This window comes from Festucalex cinctus, chromosome 5 (genome assembly GCF_051991245.1).
Source record: "Festucalex cinctus isolate MCC-2025b chromosome 5, RoL_Fcin_1.0, whole genome shotgun sequence".
NCBI lineage: Eukaryota > Metazoa > Chordata > Actinopteri > Syngnathiformes > Syngnathidae > Festucalex > Festucalex cinctus.
In genome coordinates, this window is record NC_135415.1 from 13492127 (window position 1) to 13512506 (window position 20380).

Here is a 20380-nt window from a genome sequence, read left to right on the forward strand (position 1 = left end):
CCATCTAACTGTCAAAGATTACATATTACCAAAACACTGACATTCTCATCTAAGCCCCCCCATCCCCCCACCCCCAAAAAACAAATAAACAAAACAAAAACCTTATGCATAACTTCAAGCAATTAGTTGTTTTTTCTTACATACACTATTTAGAATGCCACGAACCCTGATTGGCCCAGACCCCCAGGCAAATTAAACGTGGCTCAGGCATCAAAACTTCACTACACCTGAACTAACATGGCCAAAGCACAGCACCTGACAATTTACTCTTGACTGTTGTCAAACTGCATGATGGTTTCAGGGTCCAGATTTTTAGGTTTATTCTTTGCCCTGATTTCGGAGAGCTTTGAGTTGATCACAGTACCAATATGTGATGGGATGACATGAGGCCATTTTTGTAATGTTGCTCCTGTAAGACAAACAACATAAATAGCTATTATTAATTGACCAGCATATACAATTTCCATCTGCAGAAATAAAATAAAGGATATCTCTGGTGGCCCATTTCAAGGTATTGATGGGACGGAGCAATATTGTCAAGTTTGATAAATACCTGGTGTTTCCATTTTTGTGTCTCGTTTTGTATGTGCCAAAATAATTCCCCTGGTTAATTTTAGCGCACGGCGCACACCCATTAGTTACTATTAAATACTATTGAGTGATGCAACAGATAATTTGCCAATGGATGTTATGTCTGTCATCCAGAAGCTGATACTTACTTCCATCCATCCATCCATCCATCCATCCATTTTCTGAACCGCTTGCTCCTCACAAGGGTCGCGGGGTGTGCCGGAGCCGATCCCAGCTGGCTTGGGGCAGTAGGTGGGGTACACCCTGAACTGGTTGCCAGCCAATCACAGGGCACGCAGAGAGGAACAACCACTCACACTCACACGCACACCTAGGGACAATCCGGAGCACCCAATTAACCTGCCATGCATGTCTTTGGAATGTGGGAGGAGACCGGAGTACCCGGAGAAGACCCATGCGGGCACGGGAAGAACATGCAAACTCCACTCAGGAAGGCCGGAGCCTAGACTCGAACCCGAGTCCTCAGAACTGGGAGGTGGACGTGCTAACCAGTCAGCCATGTGTTAACTCTTTTGAATTTTAATAAGGACGTCTTCAACATTTTTTGAACCACTTGCACGCACAATCTCTTTTTCTCAGCAGTTAATTACTTGCATAATTTAAAATGGAAAAAAAAATGACCCCGATAGTTTGCCATGAACAAATATTCTGAATGATCATCCACGGTCAAAATTAATAGAGATTAATCTGCGTTATTACATGATTAATGCGATCATTTCTTGTGATCAATTAATTAGTTAATGCTTTAACTTTGAAAGCCCTAATTTAAACACAACTGTGCATAATGGCATGCCATATATATTTGCACAAGAACAGCAGTGATATAATTTAAGTAGGTTCTCTTTATACAAAATATATAAGACTTGGTATTGCATTGGGCATGTCTGACACACATGATTTTAAACATACATAAATTGTGTGCATTTTGTATTTGGGAGTTTTGTGACATATAAAATCCACATAGAATTCTGTTAAAACAGATAAGATTCATATGCAATTTTTATAGGACTTTTTCATATGGGTTCCCCCACAGAATTCTACTAAATTTCCAATGCTTTCAGGTACAGAACCTCCTTGGTGCATTGTAGAGGGTCTCCGGTGTGGCGCATTCTGGTCTGAATGGTCGGTATGATTCAGTTTGTGGTCATTTGAGGTCTGGAGATGGGGCAAGGCAACAAAGAGCTGCTGTGTATGTGCGTGTGATAGGTGAGAATATGGCTGTTTTGGTTTGTTGTTGTCAAAATCTTCTTCCGGGATGAGCCTCAATGAGGTGTTTACTGTACGAGCTTCCTCTTAATTTTACATTCCAGACTCCGGTCGGTCCGCCTTGTCTGGGCCCTTCGGGCTTTGTGGCGTTCAATAAAGGTTCGTTTGCATTCTGCAGCCAGCTGCAACTTGCTCAAGACGCCGCTTGATTAGGGACCTCATGCACCCCAGCAAGAAATAGAACCTCCGCAAGCTTCTAAGCAGGCGTACGAGTAACAACATGCAACATGATGGAAAGATCGGTGTAACTTGTGTGTAGTCTTACCAATGCGTGTAACCACATGGAACGAGGGCTTCAAAAATTTGTGCATTCATTTTCAATTCATTTAAAGACCACTTTTTTTTTCTTTTTTTTTTTTTTTTAACGCTCAGTTAGTGACTACTGAGTGAGTACTAGTGAGTACTTGGAAAGCCTGTACTGGGGGAATTCCAGTCACAACGCAGCAGACACTTCCACGTCAAAATTTAGCAGTAATAAATGTAATAATAATAATGCGTATATTTGTGGAGATTGGGGTCACGTTGTATTTTACAAGTTAATCAATGTTAAAGATTAGATAGCTCTTAATATGAAAAGAAAAATGCACTGAGCTGTCACCAATGTCTTACAAATGCAATTATGTCATCTAGTGGCAGAAAAATTACGTTAACACAAATCAATATCAGCCTCGTTTTTTTACAGTACAGCACATTTTTTTTTTAAATTTTAACTATATTTTATGAATTCTTATAAAATTACTGTATCAATGACTAAAAGATGCAGCCATATTTCTATTAGTTTAACATTTTTTTCCACTTGAGAATGAAAACATATGCTATTGCACATTGAGGAATTATAACATATACAATTTGAGATTAATCGTGAGTTAGCTATTGAAGTCATGCGATTAACTACAATTAAAAATTTTAATGGCCCAATGGATTTTAAACACACCAATGTGTGTATACGGGGCTGGACTGGCACAAAAAAAATGGGCCTTGGCGTTTTGACTTCGGCCCGCCGGCCTAGCCCAGCCTGTCTTGCCTAACATGTAGTCCTGCCACTGATGTTTATTGTTCACGTTTCAGTTTGCTATGTACGTTCGCAATTGATTAATGGACTGGCCCTTCTAAATTGTAGGCCAGTCTCTTGTGGTAAAATGTAGGAAAATAATCTTGAAAAAGTACTGCATCGGCCACAAAAGAGGCTGGCCCACCGGGCATCTGCCCTGTATGCCAGATGGCCAGTCCAGCATTGTGTGTATCTACAGGGATGTAAATGCACAAAAAAAAACTGTGTAGTTTCCTGATTAAAATATTGTATTAAAAAACAAAAGACAACGTGTGAAATTATGTTTTATTCCATTCTCATTGAACTACACTACTACATCATGCTCATGTTCATACTCATCATCATCATCATCATCATCCTGCTCTGACAGGAAGCGAGGCCTCCGTGATGGAAAAAAGCTCAGGCAGTGTTGTCGTCACCTGAAAAACAAAACAACAGGTTAAAGTGTGTATGTAACGTATACAGTATATACGTATGTATTTGAGTGTGTGCATGCATGTGTGTGCCTACAGTCAGCTTTGCCTTTGTTAGCAGCGGGCGGCGGCGGCGGTGCCTGCGCAACGCAAGCGTAGGCCACCTCCATGTAGCGTGTGTTCTCCTGACAGGGGTACTCTCCAAACACCGTCTCGGTGACGGGAACCTTGCAGGACCGCCGGTTAGCGCAGCTGAAAGTTTGGACATGCACACACACACACGTCAGGCAAGTGACACTTCCTGTTTTCTGCTCCAGTGCGTGCGTGTCTTCTCACAGGTCCTCCACCACCATCTCGGCCCACGGGAAGGAGCAGAAGACGCCCTCGCCGTCGTCAGGGTGACGCTTGCCCTCCCCGCAACGCGTGGCCACGCCCACTTTGTACAAAATGTACTCCAAGTGGATTTTAAAGCCTGACTCTGCACACGCACACACAAGCAATAATAATAATAATAATAATAATAATAATAATAATAATAATAATTTGAACACAAATAAAACCCACAAAGGCACAAAACAGACATGCATAATAACGAGACACATTTACCCTGGCAAAAAAGACAACATTTTCTTACCACATGACATCACTGCCGTGTCATTGTGACACGCGTAAACCACCGCACCCTCTGCAACACATCATCACCATCATCATCTTCATCATTCTGTGCTTTGATGAAACTTACCAGTTGTGTGAGAGAGGAAGTAAAGTGCAGAAACCACTGGGAAAAAAAATTAACAAAAATTATACTTGTCATCTGTCGCATTTTACATTTTCTTGGCATGTTTATTTGTATTAATGTGCACCTCTGCTTGCATCCATCATACAACACGCACATGCAGGCGTTAAAAGATGGCCACAAACAATCGTAAGGGTAGTAAAATCCAAGACAAGGTTATTAAAATTGAAAAAAACACAATATAAGCCTACTTTTAAAACAACAACAACAACAAATTACTGTTCATGTAAATGCATTTAAAAAATAGTGATGATGTCACCAATGTCAAATTGAAGTTGAAGTAAGCGTGGCGGTCTACTCACAGGTGAAGGCGAGCATCCTCAACATGATGGCAGTGGCGTCTTTCACGCAGGCATCCATCCAGTGAAGGCGCCACAGTTAGCATCGCGGCTATTTAAGCATCCGCCGCGGACAAGCGTGCGCACGTCCCAAGCACGCAGGCTAGCCGCCGGGGGCTAGCTGGCTACGTGGGGCCTCCTCGAACAGATGTGACGAGCGTGTCAAAAAATGCACCACAACTCCATAAATTCTCATTTTTCTCGAACTCCAGCTGCTTCAACGCTTTATGGGACACATGTGAAACCGTGATGACAGCTGCAGCTCCTAGCCAACAGCAACTGAAGCTTTGTTAGCATAGCAAAGATATGGGTAGCAGAAAATTTGTTAGCATGTATGAACTAGCATTAAAGCGCATCCAGCAATGAAGTATGGCGGTTGTTAGCGTCAAAATTGTTAGCATCCAAACTTTTGTTTGGTGACTGTTAGCATCAAACTGTTAGCAATCAATGTTTAGCGTGACGTTAAGCATCAAAACCGTTAGCATCAAAATTGAGTGTCGAAACTTTTAGCATCGCAACTTTAGCATGGAGGGTGTTAGTCAAAACTGTTAGCATTAAAACGTTGGCGGTATTAGCATCAAAACTTCACAATTGCTTCAGTTCACAATAAAGCTTTAACATGAAGTTAGCATAAATAAATATAAATATATTTATAATCGTGTATATTATGTCTTGCTACTTGCGATATTTTTATCTACGGGGGTTGCGATTGTGGAGTGACATTCCCGTGCACACTTTGTGGTATGAAGTCGGAGAAGTCTAAATCCACCTTCCTCAAATGCAGCCTAAAACTTTAGCATACAGACTGTTAGCTAGCCTAGCATCATCAAAAGTAGAGCAACAATGAAAACATCAAATTGTTAGCATCAAAACTAATGGCATCCAAATTTGACCTTACAAAAAGTATGTTTGATTAAATACATCAGATGCTGAGCTGACAAGTCCTGCTGGTTTTACGTTCACATTGGGGTTACTGTAAATATGTTGTAGAATTTGTTTTCCATGAATGCTTGATTTTATATTGTTTTAATTAATTTAATTGTGATGTATATTTTCTTTACATACTTTTGTGTTCTTTAAGATATTAACAATAAGTAGCCAGTATAATTTTTTTTTAGTCATTTGATTTGATTGTAATTTTTTTCCCTGTTTTATTATTATTATTATTATTATTATTTTGTTTGTTTGTTTTATTTTTTTACTTGAATATGTGTAGGAGCTTTTTTTTCTTCACATGTGATATACCTTTCAGATTAACTAATGATATTACAATTAGGTTTTAAAAAAAACAGTTCCAGAAATTCCGGAATCAATAATTGCACTCAAACTTGGCACGTGTACAGCTACTAAGCTACCGTACGACATTTTTGCACCTTTACATTTCACAGTGAGGTGAGGTGAGTTGACTGACTTCGATGGACAGCCGCGACGAGGACAACCTATGTTGCTGGTCAGCGCCGACCCACAATGCACCGCGGCGTTTTCTGAAAGTTTACTTCTCTTTTGTCTTCTCGTGAAAGATTCTCGATCCGTCCTTGCGTAACCACGATTGGTAATATGTAACGGTGGTGTGACGTCACGTCACAACAACGTTACATACTAGTATTTAGCGCACCATTAGCGTAAAAGCTGGGTACGTGTTATAGAAACGGGGGCGCCATATTGAAATTCTGATCCTTCGGTTCATGAATATGATGACTGGTGTGTTCACGGACACTTCGTGAAAAGGTACTCGCCTGATCTTGTTACGCTTGGTGCCTAAAACAGTCTGACCATGAATTGACTTTAATCTCAGCAATGTCAAAATACATTGGAAAGATCGTATGTTACAAAGCAATATAGTCCGACGATACGTTTTATGTCCCTTTTTAGTTTCTTTCCGTGGTGGTGGTCGTTTCGTCCAGACTCGAGACCCCAGGGAACGACCCGCACTTTGGTTGCCGGAAATGACGCACATGTGACGTCGACATTGATGCTTTATTGTGAGGCTGTTTATAACCTTTTTTCCTACCATTCATTGACAAAACATTATAGTATTCGCAAAAGTCACATTTTCTGCTGTGGACATGGAAATTTCGAATATTATCAAGACACGTTGGGATTGAACGTTACACGTTGTCCACGCAGTCTGATCTCGCGACGTTTGACAATGCCTCTGTGCACATTCAGAAATCTCGCGATAATTCAGCGGGTCGTGTAGCAAGCAAGCAAACAAAAATGGTGGCTCGCTGATTGCACATGTGCTTGTGGTCTGCCGAAACGAATCTATCTAAAGGCAATTTCTATCTTTTGTCATTCTTTCCACATTGTTTGAGAAGAAGAGTGAAGAGTGAAGCGTTAAGCGTCGCGGTGACCAAAAAGACAGCATGCAACACGACGACGTGAGTGAACTAATAGTAATAGTTAGCATCGCGCTAACGTTAGCTTACAACGCGTCGCGTTTTATCTACAATAAACATTTATGTATACTTTGACGCCTTATTATGGCGGCTTGTAAATACAATGTTCTAAGTGATGTTGGCGTCATTTTGACAAATGTTTTAGCTAAAAGTCAGTTGTGTCCTCGTGTAACCCTATTTATTGTGTTGTCTGTCCATGCAGGTAATTTGGGACATTATAGGCAACAGACAGTTCTGCTCCTACAAAGTCAAGTAAGTAAGTTTCAAACACATTATCGGGAATTTGCTACAAAGTTTGTCAGCGTTAGCACAACATTTACAGGCTTTTTGTAGAAAGTAAAATGTCAGGAAAAGCCTACTAGAACAGCTGTTTAACTGTTTAACTTTTTGTTTTTCAGGACCAAAAGTCAAACTTTCTGTCGCAATGAGTTCAACATCACCGGCATGTGTAACCGCTCGTCGTGTCCGCTGGCCAACAGCCAGTACGCCACCATCCGGGAGGAGAAAGGTACACAAGTGCAAGCTGAACACCCTGCTCTGATGATGCGGCGAATGTGCAAGCTCACTTGATATGACGTTGTGGCACAGGTCAGTGTTTCCTCTACATGAAGGTGATCGAGCGAGCGGCGTTTCCTGCCAAATTGTGGGAGAAGGTGAGCCAACGCTAATAACACTATTCATAATAAGTGAAAGGGAGAATTTGGATCGTTTGATTTACTTCATGGCTATTCTTGCTGTGTCCATTCACAATTGTTGCTTGAAATGAAATTCTTCAGGCTTGTGATTGAGTAAAACGTTATTGGCTCTAAAAGGCCCAGTATGCCGGTTTCACTCAGGAAAATGCACTTTTTAAATACAGGATGTACACACTTTAACTTTCTCTCAGTCTACACATCTGGGTTTATGTTAATCTTTGGTGGTGATTTTGTCCTAAACCCCCACCCCAAGCCTGTATTTTGCCATTTTGTGTTTGTTTTGTAAACAGCGGGACGTTTCTGTGGAAAGACAGCGTTTACACCCCTCCAGCCAATTGCAGAGCGGGGGGGGTGGCGTGTCGCAAACGGGGCCGGGCGAACGTGTCGGCTGCGTGACGTCACTCCCGCGGCAATTTGAAAGCACGCACGGATTGTTATTTTTTTATTTTTTTATCACTCAGTCACTCACAGAAGCTTGCGTGTGTGAATGAGTGAGTGAAAAAGAAAAAAAAATCCGTGCGTGGTTTCAAATTGCCGCGGGAGTGACGTCACGCAGCCGACACGTTCGCCCGGCCCCGTTTGCGACCCAATGTGGCCCTCAAATGAAAAAGTTTGGACACCCCTGTTGTAAAGCCTTAAACAGTCTTAAAACATTATTTGATAACGGTCAAGTCTTACATTTGGAATGGAAGCAGTGGTATGGTCTTTGAAATTCTTAAAAATGTTGTGAAAGTCGTAAATGTGATTTTTTAAAAAATCGCATTAGAAGCCTTTTTTTTTTTTTTTTTTTTTTTTTTTTTGTGTCTGTCCCACATTTATTAGCCGATGTTTCCAGAACGCTGACGACTGTTTATGTCGACGCAGGTGAAGCTGAGCAAGAACTACGAGAGGGCTCTGGAGCAGATCGACGAGAACCTCATCTATTGGTCTCGCTTCATCCGACACAAATGCAAGCAGCGCTTCACCAAGATCACGCAGTACTTGATCCGAATGCGCAAGCTCGTCCTCAAGAGGCAGTAAGTACGCCGGCTCCTGTCAAGTCTCGAAACGTGAAGAATGTGCAGAAAAGTAAAAAATAAATAGCTCTTAGATTTGCCGCAATTGGTGTTTAAATTGTTTTAACTGGATAGTATCCAGTTAATTTGTATAAAGTCTTGAATTAGACATAAGTGGCGTCAAATCGGCGTTTGTGGTCCCCCCCAGGAGGAAGCTGGTCCCCTTGAGTCGCAAGGTCGAGCGTCGGGAGAAGCGGAGGGAGGAAAAAGCTCTGATCGCGGCACAGCTGGACAACGCCATCGAGAAGGAGCTGCTTGAGAGGCTCAAGCAGGGGACGGTATGCAACTGGCTCAGCAGAACCGCCCCCCGACGCGGCACCGAGCCACATTTTAAACGCCAACTTCCTTCCTTCCCAGTATGGCGACATCTACAACTTCCCCGTCGTGGCCTTCGACAAAGCGCTGCAGCAGCAGGACGAGGAGAGCGAGACCGAGGAGGACAGCGAGGCAGAGGAGCAGGAGTTGGAGCAGGATGACGAGGTGAGCACGGAGAACGGGTCGAGGTGCAAAAAAAAAAGGGGCCGCTGGGAGGCGGGGTTTGAGTTGACGGCGTTACTTCCTGTGCAGGACGTTGGCAAGATGGAGTTTGTTGCCGACGACGAGGTGGAAGAGAGCGACCTCAGTGATTTCGAGGTACAGACTATTTTTTCTCGTAAATTCATGAATAGTTCACATTTTATTTTATTACATTTATTGTTTTGCCCTCCAAGATGCAAAATGATGAGGCCAAAGCACTGCTTTTGCTTAACTCATTCACCCTTTATTCACCCGAAGCAACCCCTTTCGCCTCCTGCTGTTTTGCTGGTTTTTGACTGATATTGCAAGGCCCACAGAATATTGTGTTCTATTGCTATAAAAACATGGAAACTACCAGAAGAATCTCTTCTTTCATCACAAAAAAAAAATACCAAAACATATTTCTATCTGTTTCTGTTTTGCAGCAATTAGCATGAGAATATATCTTAAGTTTCATTATTTACAAATCTGTTTTGAATTGTGGGGAAATCAGCTTGTTTTGAACATGGCCCTGGTTAATCTCTTATACTCTGCTGCCCCCTGCTGGCCGTTTTTGTAATTACTACAATTGCTTCACCCGTTCCCTGAAGTTGAGGCTGCACCAAACCCTTCTGTGTGTTCTTGCATAAAAAACTTATAAATACATCTTTGGGACAATTTAAAAAAGAACATATACGTTTTTGGGAGCAAATGACTGAAATAATGCTCAACTCATTTTGAGGTTGTTACTTGGCATCGAAATGGTGCCTAAGCACTACTTTTGTACAAACAAAGCACCCGCACTCATTTCAGCGTGGTTCCTTGGGCATCAAGATGCTTATCAAAGCACTACTTCAGTCTACATGAAGCTCCTCAACTCACTTTGGCATAATTACTTGGCATCTTCTTTCAGGACATGAACAACTTGAGAACGAGCAGTGACGAGGAGGATCAGGAGCAAAGCGACGAAGATATGTCAACTGAAGACGAGGACACGGAAGTGGCCAAGAGGAAAAAGTTGCGCGGCAAAGGCAAATCCCCCGCCAACGGCTCGGTGGCGCACAAGAAGCGCGCGTACGTGGAGATCGAGTACGAGCGGGAAACGGAAACGGAGCAGCCGGCCGCCAAGAACTTCGCCACGTAGGAGCTGTCGGTGTCGCGTTTGTCAAACTGAACTGGCTGCTGCAAGTCATGTGACTGACTACGTGTTATCAGGAGTGGTCCAAAAGAAGCTCACAAGCAGCACAAATGTTTTTTTCTAAGTAATTTTGCATACTCCAATGTCAGTAAAACAAATATTTTTCTTCGAGAGGCCTCAGTGTGATGTTCATTGTAACTATGCTAATGTTAAATCCTATTACATAAGGTTTAAATTCTGTTGTCTACAATTAAAAACAAATGTGGACTTAATGAGCAATTGTTTGTTTAAAACTTTAAACCAAAATGTCACCAGTCAAATTGAGCCACAAAAGCATTTTTTAAAATATTTTAAATGTTCAAATATCTTTGAGAATCGATGGAAAGAAAAATGTATGGTGCTTGTTGTGGGAGAATTAACTGGGAAGTTTCAAAATGTAGATGACTAAAATTCATACATCTCTGCTCACATTTCTTTATGACTAAATGCAGTGGAAGAAAAAACAATCCCATGAAATTGATTCAACTTTTATTGTCCATTAACTCGAAACGTGACGACATCCCATAAGACGACCGAACATTGAGTCTGTATTTACTTTTATTTACAACGCTGTGAATCCCTGTGCTGGTCGCACGTGGAGGGAGGGAACGGCATACTCGTGTTACAATACAGTATAAATAAAATCAACATTTTGTTTACGTTCGATGTGAGGACGGCGCCCCCTACAGGCAGATAAGGCTAGTTGTCAGAATGAGAAGAAAAAATACCGGTGTGTGTGTATAGAGATTTTTTTATGAATACACACTGAAGTTGTTTTTGTCTGGGTTATAGATTTAAGGATGCGAATTAACTGGATCTAAACTTGATTATTGTGTATTTAATTTAGACTGGATTAAAGTGGAGCAAAAGACCAAACTGATTTATAGGGGATTTAAGTATATGGATTAATCTCAATTTCGACAATTTTAAAAGGTTGGATTTGACATGAGTGAAGTGTCTTTAGACTTGATTAAAATACATTTAAACTGTATTAAAGTAGATTAAAACCAGATTAAAGTGTCTCCAAGAATAAGTTAATTTTTTTAAATTTCTAACATTCCTTGCGAGACAACAAGCAAAGAATCCGGCTGAAGGTGGGGCTGCCGTCAACCAATCAGAAAGCAGCAAAAAGTGAAAACAAACAAAAAATACTTTTGCGTCAACTCAACAGGAACACTACAGACAACGCGTCAGGGCCCACTGAGAAATCAAGAGCCAACGCTGCGCCTGTGCTAGTTTAGCATAGGCTATGCGAAGGCCCATAAAGGAAGCTAGCAAGATAAAACGCACCCGGAATGCTACATCAGGAATAATGAGTGAGTGTCGGTGAACTAGAACATTTTTGGTCGCTAGAAAATAAACATTCAATTGAAGGACTTTAAAAAAATAAGTGATCTTAAGTTTGTTTCAAAAGTCTGTTTTTATGTTCCTTCAAAAACCTTTGCTCCTTCCTTGGACCATGCTTTGCTTTTAAGGAGAAGGTTGCCATTGAGGGGGGGGAAAAAAAAAATGGAGTGGAGAAGTAATTGGACAAGCCAGGATCACTGAACGTTCAGATTCTGGTCTGGTATTTGGGATAATTCCAACTCTTTGTGAGGCAGACTAAAAGAGAGAAGGTTTAGGGCCTTCTTAGTCCACACATCTGGTGTGGAAATGAGACTTAGGTGGACTTGAAAGATCTTCCAGTCCAGATGAAAAAAATAACCCAAATTGGGTCAAAATGGGAACCGACCTAACTTTTTGGGGTTATTTAATTACCTCAATAAATTGGGTCAAATAAATAATCCACAAACAACTCCAAAATTGGTTGTTTTTTAGGTTATCATTTTCATCATTTTTTGGGTTAAATAGCTCATAAAGTTGGTTGGGATGTTCGACCAAATTCAATCTGGTTATTCAATTAACCCAAAAAGTTGGGTGTCATACGCAACTGACAAACCCCAAAAACTGAGTCGCTTTGTGGATTATTAATCTAATTTGACCCAACTTCTTGAGTTACTTAACTCAATTTTTGATCCAATTCAATTGAATTTTTGAATTAACCCAAAAAGTTGGGTCAAATTAATAACAAGGCAACCCCCAAAAGGTTTATCATTTTAATTTGGCCGAACTTGTAAACTAATAACCTGTAAAGCACCCCAATTTTTTTGGGTGGGGGTTGTTTTGTGGATTATTTTTGAGTTAACCAAAAATTTGGGTCCATTCTTGACCCAATTTGGGTTTCTTTTTAACCCAACCAATTTTAGTGTATTATTCCAGTTCTTTCTGGCCTGGATTGAAGGAGACATGGTTGAGGACCTTACTTAGACCACGTCTGGTCTGGAAATGAGATTTTAGGTGGACTTTGGACTTGAAATGTGTGAAAGATCTTCCAGTCCAGAAGAATCATTCCTTGTGGACCATTTTGGACCCTTTAGCTATCATTCCAGAAGGAGACCGTTTTTTTTTTGGTGCAACCAAATTCACTTTGGTGGTATGGGAATGAGAGTCTTGGTGGAGTATTTGGATCTAAAGATATTTGGATGCTCTCCCAAATGAGAACTAACATTCCTAGTGAATTTTCTGGTCATTTGACCCAGCATGTGATTATTCTGCTCTTTTCTGACCCACAATGAAAGAGACCTTGTTTAGGACCTTACATAGTCCACGTTTGATCTGGAAATGAGACTTTAGGTGGACTTTGGACTTAAAACGTGTAAGCTCTTCCAGTCCATAAGAAATGTTATGTTGACTGTGGGCCCGATATCTTGTCTATTATTATTCTAGTTTTTTGTTGTTGTTGTTTTTAAGTAGACCAGGTTTTTGTTGAAGTGGACTTTGGACATGAACATGTTTGGAAGATTTTCCAGTCCAGGAGAAACCCTGATGATGGACAACAGACCATCTGGACTTTACAAAGTGTAGATGTAAGAAGAACAGAAAGGACTTGTGGCGTTTTTGAGATTATGAGTCAGTGAGAATGTGACAGGTCCAATTTCACATCCACATGCAAGAACAATTTTTTTTTTTTTTTCTTTTTTGAGGAATTCTGGCATGAGGCGTTTGAAGCAGACCTATGTTGAAATGTATTTCCTGCTTGGGGGTTCTGTAATGAGAAAATCGTGGATTCAAGTGAGTCCAGAGAGACTCCCGACCAGGAGAGCAAAAGCAAAACAAAAAAACAAAACAAAAAAAACCCCGAAGCAATCCGTCCGTCCTTGCGTCTGTCCTTTTGGCGGGTTAGCAGCTGCATCCGTCTTTGGGGGGCTGGCTGTCGGCGTTGAGCCGCCCCCCCTGCGGCGCAGACGGCTTGTGCTGCACTCCCGACTCGGCGGCGTTCAGGTCCAAGCTGCCGTCCTGGATGTTCTGATAGATCCGCTTGGCCGCCTCCAGGAAGGCCTCCTCCACGTTCTCGCCTCTGCACCACCACCACAACAACATCTCAACGTGTACGCGAGTGTGCGTGCGTGAGAACGACCGCGAACGAGAGAGCGCGCGACTGTGAGTGTGAGTAAATGTATGTGCGAGAATGTGTACTCACGTCTTGGCACTGGCCTCCAGGAAGAGCAAACCTAAACCAGAAGACGTCAAACATACCAATCAAGCGTTTGTAGTTTGTATCATACCACTTCCTGTCTCACCCGCCAATGGCGTAAAGTGCTTCTTCACGGTATCTCAAGATACCCTCATATGTAAATCTAAATAATTGCTTAACAAGTGTCTCACTAGTGTTAATTTTGTCTGCCATTTTTAAATTTTGTCTCAGTTTTAGTCCAATTTCAGTCACGCTTGTTAGTTGTTATCACCGTTAGTCAACCTCATCCCATTTTTATTGAGTCCAATTTTCATCAACTATAAATTGAGCATTTTAGTCTTTATTTTAGTCCAAGATAACATAATTTTATTTGTCTCGTTTTAGTCAACAAAAAACTGTCAATGTTTTAGTTTTAGTCAGGACAACCATTTTACCACTGTGTGTTTTTTCTTTTATTTGGTCAGCAGATTATATTGAACCTTTTCGGATCAAAAACTATTTCACAAGAAAATTCGTCTTTTTGACAGAAAAACAACTTCACACACAATTATATGGAAACCCAAAAGTGTCAAAAATTCAATAAACAAAAAGGCCATTTTTAAATAACTACATTTTTGATAAATAGACAATTATGTAATATCATATGGCCATTAAATTGCAAAATGAGGTGTTAGTATTATTATGAAAAGTGTTATACTATTCTTTAATATGTAACGAATATTTTATTTTGATTAAATATTTCATAATGATTATTTTAACGTCATACTTTTTAAAAATAAGTCATTAGGCTGTAAAACGTCATTATGTAATAGAAGACCATTGTGAAAAAGGACATTATGAAATAAAAACTGACTTTGTTAAAAAAAAAAGTTCTTATCTCATAAAACCTTGAAAAATAAATTCAATGTCATTTTTAAAAAGTATGACCTTAAAATAATCATTTGAAATATTTAATCAAAATAAAATGTGTTACATATTAAAGAATAGTATAACACTTTTCATAATGATACTAACACTAGTGATGCACAATATGAAAAATTTCAACCGATAATTTCCTGCTTTGTATGGTCGATACCGATACCGATAACCGATACTTTTTTTTTTTTGTATTTAATATAGCCTTCATATAATCTGCAATTTGTTCATCCAAGAATGGAAAAACTGATGTTTTAGTAGCTCTGATTATGACAGCAAACAAATGTGTCTATTTCAAATGTGTATTTTCTATATGAAATGGCTAATATAATTACACAAAATAAAAAGTTAGTTTTTAAATTAATACAGAACTACAACTGGTTTATCTGGAAAAACAAAACATTCATGTATGTATGCATTATGCAATAGGAATGCATTTATTCAACCCTAAGTGCAACAGTGCATGAGGATGAGGTAGGTGAACGTTTGGTAAAATTATATGCATTGACATTTGTCAACCTTAGTTTAAAAAAATTGAAATCAAGTAAATAGACAAAATTGGTAAATAAATAAATAAATAAGCAAGCTGCTTAGATTCACGTGTTGTGTTGTGTTGTGGCTTGGTTACAGCCGACAGTAACTGGCATTAAATAGTTAGTTCACTGCTTCGCTTGTCTTTAAAAGTTAAACATAAAATAACATATGAAACGCATCCTTGAAAACCCCCACCCCAAACTCCGGTGAGACTTACGTGTAGTGCAGTGTTGTCAATCAAGCTGTGGCCACTTGGGAGGATGCAACGTGGCTCCAAATGTGCTATTAACTTGTTAAAAAAAAAAAAAACGGGTCAGCTACAAAAAAAAAACGGCTGCTTTCTAGCGCTATGAAAGCCATAACTTTGGCGTTAATGGCTTTAGGTTTGTTCTTGCTGCCTTGCTGGCATCTTTAACTTGGCGCCGTTAGCCTAGCAACATTAGCAGCTACAGCTGTGCCTCATTCATGTTCGTTTAAAACGGCTCTGCTCCACTTTCTCTCCTCTGTGGTTGCCAAAAGTCGTCTGGATGGTAATTGTCATTCCGCCTTTAGATTGGTTGCTGCTGGCTTGTTAGCTTAGCGCCGTGAGCCTAGCAACATTAGCTGCTGCCTCTGTGCCTCCTTCAAGTTCGTTTCGTTCAAAACGGATCTGCCATGATGATGGATTTTCAGGTGAGCAAAAGCCTTCTTTCCCCCTCTTCGAATCCTTGCTGAAAATGTTTTGATCTTCTGCCATGGAGAAAAAGCACCACACTGGTGAGGAGGACGTGTTGATTGCTGCGTGCTAGTCTAGACAGCAGTGTGGGGCGGACCAAGCTCCGGTTAAGCCGTTTTTTGTTTTTTTTAGTTGCTGGTCTACAAGAGCAAGAGGCGTGATAGATGATGTAATCAGCGCGACATGGTCTATACAAGACGTAAGCAGCGCGACTTGGTGTATTGTAGGGTCCTCACGTTGCAAACAGTGTACAGACTTTGATAGATATATCGGACCTTTGTATCGGCTAAAATATACATATCGGGCTGATCAAAAATGACGTCATTTATCGGTCCGATAAATATCGTACATCCCTAACTAACACCTTATTTTACAATTTAATGGCCATATTACATAATTGTTATTTCACAAAACGATAGTTATTTCAAAATGGCCTTTTTATTTGTTGAATTTTGACACTTTTGGGCTTCCATACAATTACAGTTGCTACCATGGTTCTATGAGCTAGTAAGTTAGCCAGCATTAGTTAGCAGTCGCATTAACTTTATTGTTGGAACGTTGGAACTGTTGGATTAATGTTAAAAAAGAAAAGTAAATTACAGTTATAACTTAACGGGTTAGCGGTTAACCCCTAACCCTAACCCTCCGCCTCCTGTCTGTCCCATGTGTTTGTGCTATGTGTCACTAAAATATCCATAGATTTTAGTCGAGTTTTTATGAAGTGAAGGACATTTTCGTCGAATCTTCATTAGTCAACGAAAATGCATACAGATTTATTCCCAGTGATTGTTTATTAACTCATTCACTCCCAGCCATTTTCACTGAAGCAACCCCATTCACTCCCATCTGTTTTACTGGATTTGGACTGATTTTGCAAGGCCCACAGAATATTGCGTTCTATTGCTATAAAAACATGGCACCTACGAAAAGAAAGATTAGAGTCTCTTCTTTCATCAGGGAAAAAAAAATATACATATATTTTTCGATCTGTTTCCGTTTTGCAGCAATTAGCGTTAGAATATAGCCAAGTTTCATCATTATTCACAAACCTGTTTAAAACAGTGAGGAATAGAGCTTTTAGCAACACGGTTGATCTCTTATACTCTGCTGCCACCTGTTGGTCGTTTTTGTAATAACTACCATTGCAAAAAAAATAAATGTTTTTGAGGTCATGGTAATATTTAAAATAGAACGCATTCATCCCTTTTAGGGAGCAAATGAGTTAATGATGGTTTTAGTCTAGTCTAGTTTAATACAGTGGAAAATGCGTGTTGATGAAATTATTTTTGTTGAGTTTTTGTTGACAAAATTAACACTATTTCTCACCGTTCTCATCGGCAAACTGTTTGGCTTCCTCGTACGTGACGTCTCTCTGCGCCTCCAGGTCGCCTTTGTTGCCGATCAGGATGATCACCTGCACATTTACAGTCAGATACAAAATTGATGGTAGAAGAAGTGGTCACACAAAATAAATTGAATCGGACAGAAGAATTAACAAAAATGTAACAAAACTTAACCAATTACATTTAGAATTGTGGTTCAAGAGAATTAGCTTGCAAAGCAAACTCATGAAATAGGCCTGAACAAAAATGATGGTACCCTTAACTCATTTACTCCAAAAAACCTATAGATACGTATTCAATGAAAGGTGTATTCAATGATCTTTTGTCTATCCGTCTTCCGGGTGGATCATCTTAACAATTTGTTATCTATCCCGTCAATCAATCTGCCGTAACGACCTCGTGCATTCTCGTTCTGAGCTGAGCATGCGCACCCGCCCCCCGGCCTCACCCCCGCTGACGAGCAGGAGAGCTGATAGGATGTCACGCTAAAAACAATAAAGTAAGTAGAAATATCATAAAACTTGTTGCTAAGGTTACAAGTTATTCAATTTGGCCTTTGGTGGAAGTTTTTCAGTGATCCCTCACCGTGTTTGGGTTGGTCAGGTTCCTGGCGTCCGTCAACCAGCTACTGAGATGATTATAAGTGCTTCTCCTGCACACGCACATATTTGCCAACGTCACATCACATGACCAATGCCTGGTGATGTCATGACAGAGTGCCACCCGTACCTGGTGATGTCATAGACCATGAGGGCCCCGGCGGCACCCCTGTAGTAAGACCGAGTGACGGCCCTGAAGCGCTCCTGGCCCGCTGTGTCCCAGATTTGCAGCTTTACCTTCTGGCCATGGACCTCCATGATTCTGGTGCCGAACTCCACGCCGATGGTATGGGGGCAGTCGGCCATGACTGCGCAGAATGATTACATCATCATTTCTTAAAGGGATACTTTACTTATTGAGCCATTTTTGGCAGTCAAACATTAATATTTTGCCTATAATAAATTTGATATTTTCATTATTTTTCCATGTACAATTACATGGAAGTACCTTTTAAGTACCTTTAAAAACATTTTGCAACTTGGTGTCGACTGAAAATGACATTACAAGCGCTCAGGTAACCAATCACAGCTCAGCTTGTAAATGTCACATGACCAAACCTAGAAAACAGGTGAGCTGTGATTGGTTACCTGAGCCCTTGTGATGTCATTTTCTGTCGATAGCAAGTTGCAAAATGTGTTTGTAAAGGTACTAATTGTACGTGAAAAATAATAAAAGTATCAAATTAATTATAGACAAAATATTAACTTTTTATTGCTATAATGGGCTAAATAAGTGAAGTATCTCTTTAAATAATTTATTTCTAGTAAAACATTATTGAAATGAAAAACAAGCATTTACAGTGAGTGAACCACCGTGTTGTTTCATGACATATATGCTAACTTCCATTAGCTTGTCTATGGCGTACTGCATTAGGCTAGATGACTCAGACGAAATTATACGATTTGATGAAACATTTTGGTGTTTAAATAAAAAATGTAAAATTGCCTTTTGTTTTATGTGTCAGTTTTGCTGTGCATGTCAACTGGAGATGACAAGTAAATAGCTTGAACAAAGCTTAAATGTGTTTTAATACTTTTAATATGCATCTATTTTCTCCAGCTTCCTCACAAATTCCGAAAAAAAAAACATGCATGTTGGAAACATATTGCAATATTTGTTCAATTTTAGTACATGTTGTTTCTTAGTCCCAAAACAAGGTGGCGCCTGAGTACCAAAAATCAACTCAGGGATAAGCTCCAGGTAACCATGTAGATGTGCTAACTGGGACAGTGTACAGTTTTCTGACATTGTTAACAGAGTCAACTGCGTTGATTATGTTGTTGAACATGTTGAATTGGGATGAAATGTTATTATGTGAAGTACTGGTGTTTTAGTTTTGAAGTTCATTGATGGAGGTGAATAAACAGATCCCTGTAACAGAGCGATAAGCACGATGTGGTTGCTTTTCCAAAAACACGCATTCTGCAGAGTTTTCCCCACTTTGCCCCAAAATGGTTCAAATATATTTTCATTTCTAATCAGAAAGACGATATCACGCAAGTTAAGCTTCACACTTCAGTTGCTTTCGAAGCTGTGTCACTCCCTGCACAGGAGGCTTTATTTTGTCATCTTTAAATTATCCTTTTGTCTCAATATGAATATGAAAGGTTGTTTGTGCTTTTTCTCTATATACCTAGAACATATTCTTAGTGACAAACATGGGTTCATGTTTAAAAAAAACAAAACAAAAAAAACAAAGAGAAAGGAGAACATACATTTCTTCTCTGTGAACTGGTGCAGTAGACACGACTTGCCCACGCCCATGTCACCTGGGAAAAGAATAAAAAATAAGTCAACTTGAGGACAAAAAAACACACACAAAAGAATCAAGTTGATGCTGGGGAGGGTGTGGTCTTGACGTCTCACTCACCGATAATGATATACTTGAAGATGTAGGAGTAGTTGTAAGGCGCAGCGGTCATCTTTGCTCCTAGGGTGAAGGAAATACGTTGACAAAACATCGTTATAAAACTTTTGACTATGTTTACGCTTACGTCCCGCATTAATAGGCCATTTTTAAGTACCGACAAGCTCGACAGCTAACACTCAGCCCCGAGTGTTGGCTCCCAAGTTCCACTCTTATCTCGCTTTAAACACAAAAACACACTTTTAACACAACTGAAAATGACCCTCTGAGGAATAATAATTAAAAAAATAAAAAATAAAAAAACAAAAAAAGCCAAATTCCCTGTGCTTACTTTGCAAAGCGGCTAGCCGGCTAACAGCTGGAGCTCTATGTAGTAATATATGTAGATTCACGTACACAAAACAAGAAATAAAACATGAAGACTTGTTTAAAATGTTTTCCCTTTACCTTCCTTTCCGGGTATTGTTTTTAAGTGTACAAAGGTGACAAAGCAGCAGCTTTCCAGACGGATAATTAGCTTCGTTTGTTAGCCGTCACGAAGAAACCTCCTCCTCCTCCTCCTCTTCCGCAATACTTCCGCTGCACCCATCAAAACACGCAAAACATCGCGAGATTT

At 40.1% G+C, this 20380-nt stretch overlaps 3 protein-coding genes and 1 non-coding gene across 6 annotated transcripts; 2 read left to right on the forward strand and 2 right to left on the reverse strand.

The window, feature by feature from the left end:
- Positions 1-3181: 3181 nt before the first annotated feature.
- Positions 3182-6530, reverse strand: LOC144019049 (D-galactoside-specific lectin-like). 2 transcript variants are annotated; one of them, XM_077521857.1, is made up of 7 exons: positions 5867-6530; positions 4420-4591; positions 4064-4099; positions 3956-4006; positions 3658-3799; positions 3419-3573; positions 3182-3327 (listed from the first exon to the last, which is right to left on the reverse strand). In XM_077521857.1, exons 2-7 carry the CDS (start codon positions 4475-4477, stop codon positions 3308-3310), a joined length of 462 nt encoding a protein of 153 aa, XP_077377983.1. In that variant the 5' UTR covers positions 4478-4591; positions 5867-6530; the 3' UTR covers positions 3182-3307. The 2 variants fall into 2 exon arrangements, with proteins under 2 accessions (XP_077377983.1, XP_077377984.1); XM_077521858.1 differs by lacking the exon at positions 3956-4006 and having other exon boundaries at positions 4420-6527.
- mak16 (MAK16 homolog (S. cerevisiae)) lies at positions 6125-10509 on the forward strand. 2 transcript variants are annotated; one of them, XM_077521826.1, is made up of 11 exons: positions 6125-6183; positions 6328-6437; positions 6774-6836; positions 7057-7106; positions 7253-7362; positions 7443-7507; positions 8414-8565; positions 8753-8882; positions 8962-9084; positions 9172-9237; positions 10013-10509. In XM_077521826.1, exons 3-11 carry the CDS (start codon positions 6822-6824, stop codon positions 10241-10243), a joined length of 942 nt encoding a protein of 313 aa, XP_077377952.1. In that variant the 5' UTR covers positions 6125-6183; positions 6328-6437; positions 6774-6821; the 3' UTR covers positions 10244-10509. The 2 variants fall into 2 exon arrangements, with proteins under 2 accessions (XP_077377952.1, XP_077377953.1); XM_077521827.1 differs by lacking the exon at positions 6328-6437 and having other exon boundaries at positions 6145-6183.
- LOC144019798 (small nucleolar RNA U13) lies at positions 6129-6229 on the forward strand. Its single transcript, XR_013283789.1, has one exon. It is a non-coding gene; the product is annotated as a small nucleolar RNA U13 (small nucleolar RNA).
- A 239-nt stretch (positions 10510-10748) lies between the features above and the next one.
- Positions 10749-20377, reverse strand: LOC144019045 (ras-related protein Rab-14-like). Its single transcript, XM_077521852.1, has 8 exons — positions 20212-20377; positions 19768-19827; positions 19613-19666; positions 18027-18204; positions 17883-17949; positions 17281-17368; positions 13797-13827; positions 10749-13673 (listed from the first exon to the last, which is right to left on the reverse strand). Exons 2-8 carry the CDS (start codon positions 19817-19819, stop codon positions 13496-13498), a joined length of 648 nt encoding a protein of 215 aa, XP_077377978.1. The 5' UTR covers positions 19820-19827; positions 20212-20377; the 3' UTR covers positions 10749-13495.
- Positions 20378-20380: the final 3 nt, after the last annotated feature.

Bases quoted from the DNA above. Each gene is read 5' to 3' on its own strand.
- LOC144019049 (XM_077521857.1), bottom strand. From the start codon at position 4,477: ATGGATGCCTGCGTGAAAGACGCCACTGCCATCATGTTGAGGATGCTC. The intron at 4,007-4,063 runs GTAAGTTTCATC...GATGTGTTGCAG, and splicing joins CTTCCTCTCTCACACAACTG to AGGGTGCGGTGGTTTACGCG. The intron at 3,574-3,657 runs GTGAGAAGACAC...CCAAACTTTCAG, and splicing joins GAGATGGTGGTGGAGGACCT to CTGCGCTAACCGGCGGTCCT.
- mak16 (XM_077521826.1), top strand. The intron at 9,085-9,171 runs GTGAGCACGGAG...CTTCCTGTGCAG, and splicing joins AGTTGGAGCAGGATGACGAG to GACGTTGGCAAGATGGAGTT. The intron at 9,238-10,012 runs GTACAGACTATT...ATCTTCTTTCAG, and splicing joins GCGACCTCAGTGATTTCGAG to GACATGAACAACTTGAGAAC.
- LOC144019045 (XM_077521852.1), bottom strand. From the start codon at position 19,819: ATGACCGCTGCGCCTTACAACTACTCCTACATCTTCAAGTATATCATT. The intron at 19,667-19,767 runs GTGAGTGAGACG...TTCTTTTCCCAG, and splicing joins CTTCAAGTATATCATTATCG to GTGACATGGGCGTGGGCAAG. The intron at 13,828-17,280 runs GTGAGAAATAGT...CTTCTGGTTTAG, and splicing joins ACAGTTTGCCGATGAGAACG to GTTTGCTCTTCCTGGAGGCC.